This window comes from Sprattus sprattus, assembly GCF_963457725.1.
Source record: "Sprattus sprattus genome assembly, chromosome: 4".
Lineage (NCBI taxonomy): Eukaryota > Metazoa > Chordata > Actinopteri > Clupeiformes > Clupeidae > Sprattus > Sprattus sprattus.
The window spans coordinates 28,668,590-28,684,748 of NC_137923.1; the positions used below are offsets into that span (position 1 = coordinate 28,668,590).

The 16,159-nt window shown below is 44.2% G+C and overlaps 1 protein-coding gene across 1 annotated transcript; it reads left to right on the top strand.

The window, feature by feature from the left end:
* Nucleotides 1-243: 243 nt before the first annotated feature.
* On the top strand, nt 244-14,933 carry map2k2b (mitogen-activated protein kinase kinase 2b). The gene is made up of 11 exons (XM_080836972.1): nt 244-1,458; nt 2,080-2,290; nt 2,952-3,098; nt 3,616-3,693; nt 4,191-4,242; nt 4,529-4,653; nt 10,902-11,106; nt 11,447-11,499; nt 12,100-12,161; nt 12,246-12,291; nt 12,577-14,933. The coding sequence occupies exons 1-11, from the start codon at nt 1,370-1,372 to the stop codon at nt 12,685-12,687; spliced, it is 1,179 nt and encodes a 392-aa protein (XP_080693098.1). The 5' UTR covers nt 244-1,369; the 3' UTR covers nt 12,688-14,933.
* Nucleotides 14,934-16,159: the final 1,226 nt, after the last annotated feature.

Sequence of the window (16,159 nt, forward strand, 5' to 3'; positions counted from 1 at the left end):
CCCAACTGTTTTCCAATAGTGAATATAAACTAAAGTTATAGACAGAGAGAAAGAAAAAAATAAGATTAAGTATTTAATTTATTTAAATGAATATAAGGCTTTCCTACCGGATTCAGCGGACTTCCAGGTTCATGTAGGCGGGGCCATAGATGTAGAAAACGTATGTCTATGGGCGGGGCGCCACTTACCGTAACGTCACTAACGCTTCCGTCTTTATGCTCCTAGCCTGGATTGGGTTTGGGCGAAAAGGGCCAAATTTAGCCGTGCCCCCCAACCTTAACCTGGGAAATTTCGTGCAAGGCAAGCTGCCTCTTCTTATTCCTGATAGAGCAAACTTCAGCTCTTTCCAAAACAACGTTTGCGAAGCCTTTCACCGTTGTAGTCATCTTGACTCCAAAAGCCCATGCCATTTGTACGGTAACTGTCAGCTAACGTTATGCTCGTGTTAGCTTGCTAAGATAGCTAGCCAAGACGGCTGTTTAGCCACCGACGAGTCGGTCGTCCTTTCGTTCTGTGAGAATTAGCAAGTTATGTATTGTTAGCCAGGGTGCCTAGCTTGGAAACTAACTTTAATGGCTGGTTTGCCTAAATGTAGTGATGCGTTTTGGTCGAGTGTATGTTATGTATTGCTAGACCTCGGCACAGCCAGAAGTAGGGGAAATCCTTGCGCTTTAATTATCACACTCCTTTAGCGTAATAGTTAGCTAGCTAAAATGTTAAATGGGCATATACCGTTATCCTGTCAGTAGCCTGGTTTGCTAGTTAGTGTCGAACGTTAACTTGTCAATCTGAGAAATTGCTAACCGACTTAAATATAGACCATTTAATGTCATAATTGAAAAAAAAATGTGTTAGCTCACTAGCTTGCCTCATCTGTTGATCTGTTTCAATGTAAGTTAAGCGGACTGCTTAACACATCTTGCATACTCTCAATTAGCGGTCTATTAGTAATGACAAGCTAATGTCAGCTACATAGTTAACGTTAGCTCTGGTAAACGTACCAGATTGTTAGTTGTGACCGACGTTTAATATAGACGTTATTCATCTCCGGTGATCGCTTAACTTGACATCAGAGGTAGTGAGTTAGGGTGTCCCGATATGCTGCTCGGTTTATGGAACTTGGTGGAAATGAATCTTATATGAAATTCACTATGACTGTAAGATAGCTAGCTAGTCAGCAATCATTATCGCTATTTGAATTAGCGGTGAAGGTGTTGATTCAATTGTTTTGTTGACACCACTCTGCGGCCGAGCGACTATAACGATAACGCAACCTCTCCAAGGTCGTATTATTGCAGTTGAAAGAGTTATCTACACATCTTAAAAATACATCAACGGATTGGAGACATCTGACTGACAGATCATTGCCATGGCCCCAAAAAGACGACCGGTGCCTCTCAACATCTCCACCGTAGGAGAAGGACAGCCCACGTCTACCACCATAGATGCGGCTTCAGAGTAAGTTCCCCTCATGTGGTTGTTGCGCTTCAGACGATGGTGTCCCCATTGTCGTTAGCAAGAGTGGCGACTGCGAGAAATGTCCCGCCCATGTCTTGTCTCTGTCACTCTAACTCATTTACCATCCATCTGTTTTTCTCTCATTGTTTATCTTTTCTGTCCAACTGGTTTTCTTCTTCCTCACCCATGCATTTTTGCCACCACCATTCCTAAATCCCGTCCCCACACTCTTTCATGTCTCACACATCTTTACCACGCATTCATCTTCTCCTCTCAATCCTGTCGTCTTGTGTACCTCTCCCCTCTCTCTCCCTGTCCTCTATCTCTCTCTCCCCCTGTCCTATCTCTCTCCCTGTACTGTCTGTCTCTCTCTCTGTCCTCTCTCTCTTTTTTTCTCTCTCTCTCTCTCATTGTCTGTGACCTCTCTCAATTCAATTCAAAGAAACTTTAAAGGCATGAATGTTTTGGAACAAAATTGCCAAAGCATTTAACACATCCATATTACACAAATTACATACACACAAAGAAGGACAAATATAATGAACAGAATTGATACAATACAAATAATGATACGTTAAAACAACAATAGAATAACAACAAATGTCCGACTCCCTCCCTCAGGGCTAACCTGGAAGCTCTGCAGAAGAAGCTGGAGGAGCTGGATCTTGACGAGCAGCAGAAGAAACGCTTGGAAGCCTTCCTTACCCAGAAGGCAAAGGTGGGCGAGCTCAAGGACGACGACTTCCACCGCATCTGTGAACTGGGTGCCGGCAATGGTGGCGTGGTGAACAAGGTCTGCCATAAGCCCTCGGGCCTGGTGATGGCGCGCAAGGTAGGACACCCCATCACACCCTTGTCCCTGTCGGCAGAGTGCTGGGGCAGGGGTAATGTAGACTGGCAGTGGGGCCTTCACTGCTTGATGTCCACATAATAATCACACTACACTGCAAGTCTGGCCAGAACTGTAGCTGTATAGCGATATAGTTGGCAATGTTGTGCTGTGACCGCTTTTCTTACTGGTCCGTGGGATGTGCCACCTGGAACCATAGAGCTACATGTGGCTAATTGGAACGACCGGTGTGTTCACCCTTCGCATGACCATAAACCATCAAAATTAATTGTAAAGCTATGTTAAAGCTAGTTGCCTATATAAAAATAAAAAAACCTCAAAAAGGTAACTGCAGCTCTGGCCTGAGGTGTCTGGAATGTGTCCCCAAGCGGCCAGTCTTATTCTGGTCTGACTTCAGCCATGCTCCCAGACTTTCTTTGTCACACACAACTTTATTGCTAATTGTGAAGGCTAACGAAGTATCACACATTATTCTCCAATGTCAATCTCTTTCAAATGCTCATCGCTCCTAAGTACTCAACTTTTTGTGAGGGAGAGAATGAATAAGAAAGAGTGAGAGTGAATGTGAAAGTGAAAGACAGGCAGACAGACATGTTGACAATCAGACTGGTTCAACTCTAACCCTGCTGTGTCTCCCACCCAGCTGATCCACCTGGAGATCAAGCCGGCCATCCGCAACCAGATCATCAGAGAGCTGCAGGTGCTGCACGAGTGCAACTCGCCCTACATCGTGGGCTTCTACGGAGCCTTCTACAGCGACGGGGAGATCAGCATCTGCATGGAGCACATGGTGAGGGGTGGAGGGATGGATAGCGAGAGGGGGATGGAGAGAAAGACGGGTAGATACAGTGGAGGTTGTGTAATGCCACACCGTGGGCTTCTGTGGAGCCTTCTACAGCGATGGGGAGATGGATAGAGAGGAAAAATGATAATCAGATCTAAGGATAGAGATACATCATGGGTTTCTATAGCAACAGATAGATTAGCAACTACTTGGAGCACATGGTGAGAGATGGATGGATGCAGAGAGATAGAGAAGAAGAGAAAGTTGAAAGAAGAATCATTCCTAGTTTGAGCAGTCCTACATTGTTGTTTTCATGGGGCCTTCTACTGTAAAGGAGGGGTCAGCAACTGCTTGCTGACTCCTTGAGGAGGATGGAGAGAGGTTTAGAGGGAAGGAGGGAGGAGAGAAAGAGGTTTTAGAGGGAGGGAGGACAGAAAGGTTTTAGAGGGAGGGAGGACAGAAAGGTTTTAGAGGGTTTTAGTTTAGTAGGTCTCTCTAATCTCATTTTATCGCCCCCCTACAGGATGGTGGATCTCTTGATCAGGTGATGAAGGAGGCCAAGAGGATCCCAGAGGAGATCCTGGGCAAAGTCAGTATAGCGGTGAGTATAACCCGCAGCCCACTGGTGAGGGACCATGTTACATAAAGAACACTCATTCCTGAAACCAAGAGTTAATTTAGTACAGCACTACATGATGTTAACATTCCCAGGCAAAATGGGATCATTCCCGGGCAGTTTAGTACAGCACTACATTATATAAACATTCCCAGGCAAAATGGAATCATTCCTGGACAGTTTAGTACAGAACTACATGATCTAAACATTCCCAGACTTACCCTCTGGCACTGATCCCACACTAACTGTCATATGGAAATACTCAAGGCACAAGTACTAAGGTCCTTACCCTTCCCTGTCTCATTCAGTGACACGCCACTGACTCGCTCAACTCGAGGGGCCGACCTGAATGAGCTGGAGTGTGAGTGTGAAGTTTGAGAGGGGCTGATGATCACTGAGGTTCCCCTGAGTGTAATGCAGTGGTGGGAACATGCATAAACAGAAGCATGAAAGTGACGTTCCCCACATCTGTGTGTTCTTAGGTTCTAAGGGGCCTGGCCTACCTCCGTGAGAAGCACCAGATTATGCACAGAGGTGAGTCTGGGGCTAGAGAGCAGTGCTTACGCACACACACACAAACACACAGATCATGCTCTTTGCTTGCACAAACTCGAACAGAAACGTCTTTTCCCCAGAAGTAAAGTTCTCGTACATCCTGGTGAACTCTGTCAGTGAGATCAAGCTGTGACACATACACACACACACGCACGCACGCACACACACATATGCACACATAGGCACACACGCACACACACTCACGCACACACACACACACACACACACCTGTAACATGATTGCGCTCCATGTGTTCCTCTCACAGACGTAAAGCCCTCTAACATCCTGGTGAATTCTCGCGGTGAGATCAAGCTGTGTGACTTTGGTGTGAGTGGGCAGCTCATCGACTCCATGGCCAACTCCTTCGTGGGCACACGCTCTTACATGTCGGTGAGTGGCAGGAGATGGCCAACACCCTTACGGCACACATGCTTACAGCACCCACGGCTTGCCGCACACACTTTTCACACACACGCTTAACGCAGACACTTTTCGCACAAGCACTTACAAGCACACACACGCTTACCACACACACGCTTACCAAACACACGCTTACCACACACACTTTTACCACTCACACTTTTACCACACACACTTTTCACACACACACTCTATTAACATGTGCATTGCAAATTGACAAGTACTTATGAACAATCTCAACAAATACTTTGTAAAGGCTATATTAAAAATACAGGCCTTAAAGTAAGTATAGCTAGCAGGGTTTCCGCGGGTCCTAAAAAAGTAATAAAAAGTCTCAAAGTTGATCCTCTGAATTTAAGGCCTTAAATGTCATAAAAAGTCATGATTATGATTTTGACTGTCATAAAAATGTATTGGATTATATGTGAATTTTATTAAGTTTTAAACTCCAATGCTTTTTAACGTGTTTTGGGGATCACAACAAAACGAAACCTGCATAGAAACAATAAAAACTCTGCAAACTTCAGCCCGGTCAGGATTTATCCTAGCACGCCAAGTAGGCCGTAAGGTGAACACGGTTTTCGTTTCAGCCCGTTCCACTCACTGGCATCTACACAATCTTTAGCTTATAAAAAAGAACGAGTCGTGGTTAGTTACCAAAAAAAAGTTCGTCGCTGATTTTCCAGTCGATTGTCTATATGGCTTTGTTTTATGCAGAACTAGAGACTTCAGAGCGTAATAAGATTTTTGTCGGGAGCCGTGCCACGGTTCGACACGTGATCATGCTACACCAATGAGAAGGCTGCATTTGTCAACAGAATGGAAAAATGGCGGCTCCCGTGTGGTTAGAAACATCGTTAAAGATAGAGGAAAACATCCGAACATCCTCAAAAGTGGGCTAAATTAATTCTAATTAGTGCTGTATAGATAGCCGCGTCCAAGAATAACAATGAGGCAAATATACGATAATGTTATTTTTATGTTAAGTCATTTACATCAAGTTTGACATACATGGGAATACCCATTAGGCTACTGACGATCTTACATGGACTGTGAACACCCACCGAAGAAATCAAGGCAAAGACTGTACTTCCTACGTCAGCTGAGGTGATCTTAACTATGAGAAATCATAGGCTTAGATGATACACAAACAATTCCATGCAACATTGTAAGAAGTCATGAGCATTTCTTAGAAATCACAAAGAAATGAGGACATCGTCTGACAGATGAACAAAGACAAGAATTATGACTCTGGATGTCACTTCCACCAGCTCCAAAGGTGATCCTTGAGCTGGTTCACTGCCCCTGCAAAAACTATGTTTGCCTGCGAGTTTAACTAACTTTGACACTATGGATTTAAGAAAATGGGCAAAAACTTAAGGTGGCAACAACCACACACACACTCCACATACAAACACACACACCCCACATACAGTAGGCTACACACACATTTCACTCCACATCGACACATAGCCTACACACGCACACACACACTCACAGGTGAGATTTCATTCACAACAATAAACCCTCATTCCCCTATAACATTACAGCTCCACTCCCAGATTCTCTCTCTCCCACACACACACACACACACACACACACACACTTACAGAAATACAATAATCATCCCAACTTTAGAAATCCAGCGAAGGGGTTGACTTTTCCTCATTGATCTGGAGCACTCACACCTAATTGTAAGCCCTGTCAGACCCTCGTTTGTAATTGTGATTAACATTAAATAAGGGTTAAATACATTATATCAATAAGACACAGCAGAAAATACAGTAGTAATAAGGATGATAAGTGCGTCGGCCCAGTGGTTGAGAAACACTGCACTAGGACATCAAGTCTGAAATGCCATCAGCGGTTGCACAGTGAAGAAAAGCCACGTAAATGCTTGAATTCTGAATTGTGAAGTTTGCCCTTCTCAAATGCATATGTTGCTACTCATGCCAATGTGGAAAAACTTCTAAACAAGCTGGGTCTTTAAAACGTCACCTGATAGTACATGGCAGGGAAGGTCCACATAAATGTGCCTGACCTTTTATATGTTTACAATATGTAAAGGCATTTTCACTGGCATTTTCATATGCAAAAACATACTATGTGGGAAAACATTTACAAGGTCTTCAACTCTGTGTGTGTGTGTGTGTGTGTGTGGAAGAGAAGACTGGAGAGAAGCCTCGTGAAGGTGCCCAGTGTGTGCACACTCACACTCACACACATGCACATCCTCATTAGGCTGTAAGGTGAACCGTTTCCGTTTCAACCCGCTACACTGTCTGGCATCTACAGATGTGGCAGTCATTGCTGTAAGTGTGCAGACAGATTTGCCATGCACTTTATATGTTTTCACAGGGACTGGCAACAGGACATGTATCATTGACATTACAAGGTGTCATCAGCTCTTGGAACCAGTGTGTGTTCAGCCTTGATCGGAATTCAAACATTCTCTGGGTGTGACTCCACAAGTGCCTTTTATGGCAAAGGAAAAAGAAAGACATTTTCTGTTGCATGTGAGAAAGATGAGTACCTAAAGGCTTTTAAAAGTTTAGGTACTAACATAAACTTGGAGCAGTCAACATTTGCATTTCTTTGCGATGTATGCCACATGATCAGTCGGCTGCTGATAATGTAAATAAAGCTAGGTTCAAGGCTTTCGGTATGACATCATCAGCCTTGCCAGAATTATCCATTCCCCCTACCACTGATGCCCTCCATCAGCACTGCAAAAGGGCAAACTACCAGGCTGCAATAATGAGGTCCTGTCTCAAACATAATATAAGTGCTCCATCACCTGCTGGCTATGGTTGGCAAATAGAGGATGGGAACTTGCACGTCACCTGGATGACTAGAAATCCGGCCCCTGACAGTGTTTTGCATGTGATGCACTGTGGCTGCAAAGGTGCCTGTGAGACAGACAGATGTTTTTCTGCAGGATTGTGTTGCATGTAGTTGACCTATGTCATTGCTGTAGGAACTGGAAGATAACTGTCCTGACACTGACACTAACAGTGAGAACTGAGTGTCCCTAATCTGTTATTTCTTATTCAGTTTTGTACAGTTTTATATATCATATTTCATGTTTCATGAAGAGTGTTTTTATGGTTCATTAGTGGTGTTTTCATTTGTGGAAGAATGAATGAATGAATGAATGAATGAACAAACAGATGGTCATTGGTATTTACAATTACTGCCTTTTATTGATACATGGAGGTTTATTTGTCACATACATAAAAATACTACTGTTTTTTCTGTGCGAGTGTGAAGAAAGAAAGATCAAGAAATATTTTTCATAAATAGCAAGAGGGAGTTTAAAGAGCAGTGTGTGAAAAAAGGTGTAATTGATGTTTTATAGTCATTGTGTGTGTTCAGGATAAGGAATGCTTGAGGAAAGAAGCTCCTCCTCAGTCTCTCTGTTCTGGTCTTGTAGCAGCAGAGACGTTTGCCTGACCTCAAGTCCATGGTCAGGATGTTAGGAATCCTTTACAATACCTTGGGCGCTGGTAGGTAGGTCTTTTCTTGTAGGTCTCCTGCAGAATATGGAGTGATGCTCTGATGATTCGGTGCTGCAGTCACAGGCTGTACAGTTCCCATACCAAGTGATGCTGTCAGGACACACAGCTGATGGTGCTGAACTTCCTCAGCTGATGTAGGAAGTACAGTCTTTGCCTTGATTTCTTCGGTGGGTGTTCACAGTCCATGTAAGATCGTCAGTAATGGGTATTCCCATGTATGTGAAACTTGATGTAAATGACTTAACATAAAAATAACATTATCGTATATTCGCCTCATTGTTATTCTTGGAAGTGGCTATCTATACAGCACTAATTAGAATTAATTTAGCCCACTTTTGAGGATGTTCGGATGTTTTCCTCTATCTTTAACGATGTTTCCAACCACACGGGAGCCGCCATTTTTCCATTCTGTTGACAAATGCAGCCTTCTCATTGGTGTAGCATGATCACGTGTCGAACCGTGGCACGGCTCCCAACAAAAATCTTATTACGCTCTGAAGTCTCTAGTTCTGCATAAAACAAAGCTTTATAGACAATCGACTGGAAAATCAGCGACGAACTTTTTTTTGGTAACTAACCACGACTCGTTCTTTTTTATAAGCTAAAGATTGTGTAGATGCCAGTGAGTGGAACGGGATTCATTTTCTAAAGGACTTTTCGTGCTTCACCTTGCGGCCTAAAGGTAGTGTGTTGCGATGTGCGTTGTGGGATAACGTGGTGCCTTACAGGTGCATTAAGGATTAATAGCTATTCGCTAAAGGTATGCTAGCAGCTAAAACTAACGAAATCTCTTGAAATATGCTGACTTTGACATTATGACAAACTAATTACTCAACGACTGTCCTTACACAGTCAAACATCAATCATGTGCAACACAAGACTAAGCAAGACGGCAAATAAGCTACTTACTAGATCGGCCGAAGGTAATCAAAGTCAGGTCGGCGGGCATCGGCAGGCAAAACTACAGAAGGCAGTTATATGCCTATCGACCCTGCTATGCCATTGACACGGACGCAATTCTCCATATTAAAAGTCATTGTAGCGCCCCAATTTTTTTAAGCTGTTATTTTAAGGTTAAACTGCGTATCCTAACCCTAATCCTGAAGCATAATTGTTGCATATTGTGCCTTTAAATTGTTTATGTTAGCGTTGCTTCGAATATGGGTAAGATGACTCCCTGTCGCCTGGCTTAAATCCCACAGACCACCTTTTGTGATTTTTTTTTTTTGTTAAACATTTTATTTAAAATGACATTTGTTTTATTTCACGACCAAGCAACACAACCCCTCCAGCAAGAAGCAGGTGTCTCTGAAGAATAGCAGAATGTCTCTCTATAAATGTGAGCAACACTAGTGTTCTCCATTCCAAGGAGGATTGAGTGTGTCATCAAATATAAAGGTGGACATATGAAGTATTAAAAAACTAAAAGGTTTGAAATCTCAGTAATGAAAGGTGTACTGGTTTTGCTGCATTGAGTTCCTACTGTGGGGCCTGTGTTTTGAATATAGTCAGTCTAAACTGGTAGACCAAATACCCTGCTGTTCAACTGTAAGGTTTTACAATTTTGAATCATTTGACATTTCAATGATATTAGACAGGGGTGTACTCACTTCAGTGATATTAGACAGGGGTGTACTCTCTTCAGTGGTATTAGACAGGGGTGTACTCTCTTCAGTGATGTAAGACAGGGGTGTACTCTCTTCAGTGATGTAAGACAGGGGTGTACTCACTTCAGTGGTATTGGACAGGGGTGTACTCTCTTCAGTGATGTAAGACAGGGGTGTACTCACTTCAGTGGTATTGGACAGGGGTGTACTCACTTCAGTGGTATTGGACAGGGGTGTACTCACTTCAGTGGTATTGGACAGGGGTGTACTCACTTCAGTGATGTAAGACAGGGGTGTACTCACTTCAGTGATATTAGACAGGGGTGTACTCTCTTCAGTGATGTAAGACAGGGGTGTACTCACTTCAGTGATATTAGACAGGGGTGTACTCACTTCAGTGATATTGGACAGGGGTGTACTCTCTTCAGTGATGTAAGACAGGGGTGTACTCACTTCAGTGATATTAGACAGGGGTGTACTCACTTCAGTGATATTAGACAGGGGTGTACTCACTTCAGTGATATTAGACAGGGGTGTACTCACTTCAGTGATATTAGACAGGGGTGTACTCTCTTCAGTGGTATTGGACAGGGGTGTACTCTCTTCAGTGATATTAGACAGGGGTGTACTCACTTCAGTGGTATTGGACAGGGGTGTACTCTCTTCAGTGATGTAAGACAGGGGTGTACTCACTTCAGTGATATTAGACAGGGGTGTACTCACTTCAGTGGTATTGGACAGGGGTGTACTCTCTTCAGTGATGTAAGACAGGGGTGTACTCTCTTCAGTGATGTAAGACAGGGGTGTACTCTCTTCAGTGGTATTGGACAGGGGTCTACTCTCTTCTGTGTTATTAGACAGGGGTGTTCTCACTTCTGTTGTATACATGGGTTGTACTGACACCACAGTTTTAAAGTAACCTTGACCAGTGTCATGTTTTAAGACATGTTTATCTCTGTCTAATACCACACTCTCCTGTGTGTCTGTCCCTCTAATTGTGTGTGTGTGTGTGTGTGTTTGTGTGTCCGTGTGTGTGTGTGTGTGTGTGTGTGTGTGTGTGTGTGTGTGTGTGTGTGTGTGTGTGTGCATGCAGCCTGAGCGCTTGCAGGGCACACACTACTCTGTGCAGTCTGACGTCTGGAGTATGGGTCTGTCCCTGGTGGAGTTGTCCATCGGACGCTACCCCATCCCCCCGCCGGACACCCGTGAACTGGAGGCCCTGTTCGGCCGGCCACTGGGAGAGGGAGAGGCACAGAGCACATCACCCCGACCCAGACCTCCAGGGAGACCAGTCAGTGGTGAGGAGAGCGACACACACACACACACACACACACACACACACACACACACAGCAATTCACCCCGACCCAGACCCCTCCAGTCAGTGGTGAGGACACACACACACACATACACACACACACACACAGCACATCACCCCCATCCAGACCTCCAGGAAGACCAGTCAGTGGTGAGGAGACACACACACACACACACAGCAATTCACCCCGACCCAGACCCCTCCAGTCAGTGGTGAGGACACACACACACACACACACATGCTTGAGTAATGAGAGAGGTCAAGCCTTCACTAACTGTTGAGTTCTGGTGTCCCCCCTGTGCCCTTCTCCTCTGTCCTCAGGGCACGGGCCGGCCATGGCCATCTTTGAGCTGCTGGACTACATAGTCAACGAGGTGAGTACACACACATGACACCTTACACACTACATAGTCAATGAGGTCAGTACACACACATGACAAACCTCACACACTTCATAGTAAACGAGGTGAGGACAGACACATGACACCTTACACACTACATAGTCAACGAGGTGAGGACACACACATGACATCTTACACACTACAAAGTCAACGAGGTGAGGACAAACACATGGCACCTTACACACTACATAGACAACGAGGTGAGGACACACACATGACCAACCTCACACACTACACAGTCAACGAGATGAAAACACACGCATGACAAACTTACCCAATAAACTTTGCCAACTTATCTTATAACTGCCATAAACCCGTATAACACGTTAAGATGCCTTTGTCGTACTGTCTTGTGAGGTTGGTAATCTGTCTTTGAGCTATAGCACTGTTTTTATATTCTAACGCTCTGCTTGAGTCATGTTGTCTGTGTTACACGTCCTGACGGTGACTCCTGTAGGGTCAGACCACTGAAACTAACCCTTAAATCCGCATCATTCCAACCCTGATTGATCCTACGATTCCACTTCCTGTTGCAATCTGATTGGTGGTCTGCTGTTCTGTCTCCTCCCACAGCCTCCTCCCAAGCTGCCCCTGGGTGTGTTCACCTCAGACTTCCAGGAGTTTGTCACTAAATGGTAGGTGGTCTGCTCTCAGTCCGGTAAACTGTGTTTGTGTTGATTGTTTGTTGATGTTTATATTGCTGGTGTTTATTTGTGCAGCCTCATCAAGAACCCTGCGGAGCGAGCAGACCTGAAGATGCTGATGGTGAGTCTGTGTGTCTGTGTGTGTGTGTGTGTGTGTGTGTGTGTGTGTGTGTGTGTGTGTGTGTGTGTGTGTGTTAGTGTGTGTGTGTTTGTGTGTAACAAATGTTCTAATACTGACAAGTTCTGTAGCGGTAGTCTCATCTCTGCTGCATCATTTTATTTGCAAGATGTCATAATTATGCAGTGTGTGTGCAGGGTTGAAACTGGTTTGAGTCACAAATTCAACACCTGCATTAACCACTGAATTCTCGTGTGTGTGTGTGTGTGGTCTCTTGTGTGCTTTTAGAACCATACCTTCATTAAGCGCTCTGAGGTAGAAGAGGTGGACTTCGCTGGATGGCTCTGCAAGACCATGGGCCTGAACCAGCCCAGCACCCCTACTCGCATCACTGACTGAGCCTAATGCAAACACACACACACGCACACACACACACACACACACTCTCTCTCGCACAGCGCTAAGTGTCACTCTTTAACACGTTTATACATATACTCATGTCAACAGTTACAAACTGAACAGCCTGTGCTCTCACAGTGTGACACACACACACACACACACACACACACACACACACCTCTCAGTAATGTCCTGTGATGAGGCGACTAGCAGACCCCACAGCATTCATGCCCCATTAATGCAGAGTTCTGATAGGTTAATGTACCTGTCGGTCTTATCCCCAGTTTATTTCAAGTGGACTGAAAGCTGTGCACTGGTATAGTCTCCTGAAGGGCTAATGCACAGCCTGTAGCAGGAGCTAGTGCTAATGCTAGTGCTAGTGTTAATTCCCCATTCCAACAAACGTCTGAAGGTGTAACACACAGCCTGTAGCAGGAGCTAGTGCTAATGCTAGTGTTAATTCCCCATTCCCACGAACGTCTGAAGGTGTTACACACAGCCTGTAGCAGGAGCTAGTACGAATGCTAGTGCTAGTTCTAGTGCTAATATCCCATTCCCACGTACGTTTGGTTTGGCAGAATGGCTGCTCCTCCGGCCCCCAGGGACTTCTCTTTGGAGTCTAGGGTTAAACATGTGCTGTGAAAGCACCACATCAAGTGATTTTATCAGGCGCAATGTCAATATTTAAGACACACACACACACACACACACACACACGCAGGGACGTACACAGACACGTACACAGACACGTGCATAGACACACAAGCACGTGTCATACTGGCCTTTCTCAATCATGCACCTGGTACCACAAGTTACCACCTCCAGAATGGAAATAGATTTTATATATACATATACTATATTATATATATATTATATATATATATATATATAACACTTGTTATATCAGCAAGGCGTGGGCCTCAATCGGCGCAGTTCAGATATATTTCAGTTTTGTGAGTGAAAACTGAACTTGCTGGTGGCTGCGCATGCAGAACGTTATGTTGTTGATTTTTGTTTTTCCATGTTTCTTTTTTCTTTCTTTTTCTTTTTTTCTGTTGCTTTCTAATGTCTCTCTTTGCTTTAAAGTTCACATCCTGCTGCTGCAAGGGTTACCTGTATCTGGGGCAATAGGCAGGAGTGAGGTTTCTTTTTAGTTTTTTGTGTATGTACAAATGATAGACATACAGGCATACACACACACACACACACACAGATAAACACACGTGTCGGAGTTGTCCTTCACTTGTTGTGTGTTCACAGAAAGCTGTGGACCAGCGTTAGCCCAGGTTTAGGTCCAGGTCAAAGAGCCAAAACGGTTCTGGACGTAAGCGTCCGCACACAAACAAAACCAAACAGACTGGATTCTGCATTGTGAGCATAGGTATTTACTGCATTGTGAGCATAGGTGAGTTGTAGAATGACACACAGCTTATGTCACGCGTCCGGTCTTCATCTCTTGCACCTGGCCATCATTCTCTTGCTTTGGAGTTTGAGTTTGCGCTCTGTTCCTGGGTCAGTCTTGGCCCTCAGAAATGAGACTTAATTAGACAAGGGGGAGTTAGCACATTTTCTTACCTCCGCCCCTAAATCAGGTCTTCTGCTGTGGTTAGAGACGCTGTAGCGATGGGTTGCCCCGGCGACCGGGGACTGTCCCCCGTGTTGTCTGGACTGTTCAGGAGGCTGCCAAAGACCACGGGTCAGAACCGACATGACTGACATGGCCTGGCGTTGCGGTTGAGGACCTGCTCGGCTGCGGGTGAGACCGTGCTGACGACGGCCACTGAGGGCCTGCATGCCCTGGAGCTGAAACTGAGAGTCTCCTTAGGGCTGAGGTTAGCCGTGTTGGGCTTGCAGTAGGACCTGCAGGTCATGTCGCTGTCAAGGGCTTTACCTGTGATGTAGAGCCGAACTTGCTCATGTTGTATGTGAGAGGCGTAATGATCAATAGGTGATGGGGAACTATATTGATAAGTGATACGAGATGTAAGTTATAGTGTTCAGTGCATTATATACACATCTGATTAGGGGCTTGGAGTGCCGGCAGAGATGTGTAGGGGGGCGGGGGGGCTTGGGCCTTTACTCCTTTGTTCTTGTTTTCTTCTCTCATTTGGCACTCTTGTACCTCTCAATCACGGTTTCAAATGGAAAAGGGCGCTGCCTAGAGGCAGAATTATTATGTTATTTTATTTTGGTCTTTTTAATGTCATTATTGTCAATAAAATATGGTGTGTAAGATCACAACCTCAGTCTGTAGATGGTGTCATTTTGTATTGGAATGAATGGAGTTTACACAGTATCAACACTCACACACACACTACGCATACTTTTGTATACATACTAAATACTGTATGCACACTTTTATATACACTTTTTGCATTAAATACTGTGCGCATTCTTCTATATACACATGAAATACTGTATGCATATACAGAATACTAACTGCACAGTTCTTTATGCATATTGAATAATATGTGCACACAAGTATATACACTACATTAACTCAAAATGCAACAGTCTCTTTAGATTTGGAAAGAATTGAGTTCAAACAGCATCAACACACACCCACACACACTACGCATACTTCTATATACAAACTAAATACTAAATGCACATGTATATATAAATTAAATACTGTATGCACACACACACATATATACAGTCATATGCAAAAGTTTAGGCACCCCTCTAAGGCTGCATGATAATTTCAGCAAAAAAGATCACAGTGGTCAAATATTTATTTTGTAGTTATCACTGAGTGCTGGGGTGTTTTCCAGACAAAGATATTTAGTGTAGCAGTATTTATTGGTGTGAAATTAAATCAAATGTGAAAAATAGGCTGTGCAAAAGTTTGGGCACCCTCATAATTTTGTTGATTTGAATACCTGTACCTACTCAATGCTGATAAAATGCAACACAGAATTAGTCTGGTTAGCTCGTCAAGCCTTCAATTCCATAGAAAGGTGCATCCAACCATTAGAAAAGGTATTTAAGGTAGCCAATTGCAAGTTGTGCTTCTCTTTGATTCTCCTCTGAACAGTGGCAACATGGGGGCATCAAAATAGCTATCAAATTATCTGAAAACAAAGATTGTTCAGCAGTTTTGTTTAGGGGAAGGCTACAAAAAGTTATCCTGGAGGTTTCAGCTATCAGTTTCTACTGCAATGAATTTAATTATGAAGTGGAAGGCAACAGGCACAGTTCTTGCTAAGGCTAGAAGTGGCAGGCCAAGAAAAATAACAAAGAGGCAAAGGCGAATAATGGTCAGAATGGTCAAGAATAACCCTCAGACCACCTCCAAAGATCTGCAAGGTCATCTTGCTTCAGATGGTGTCACTGTGCATTGCTCAACCATTCAGCGCACATTGCACCGAAAACAGCTGTATGGGAGAGTGATGCAGAAGAAGCCTTTTCCGCACACACGCCACAAACAAGCTCGCTTGAGGTTTGCCAAACTACATTTGAACAAGCCAGG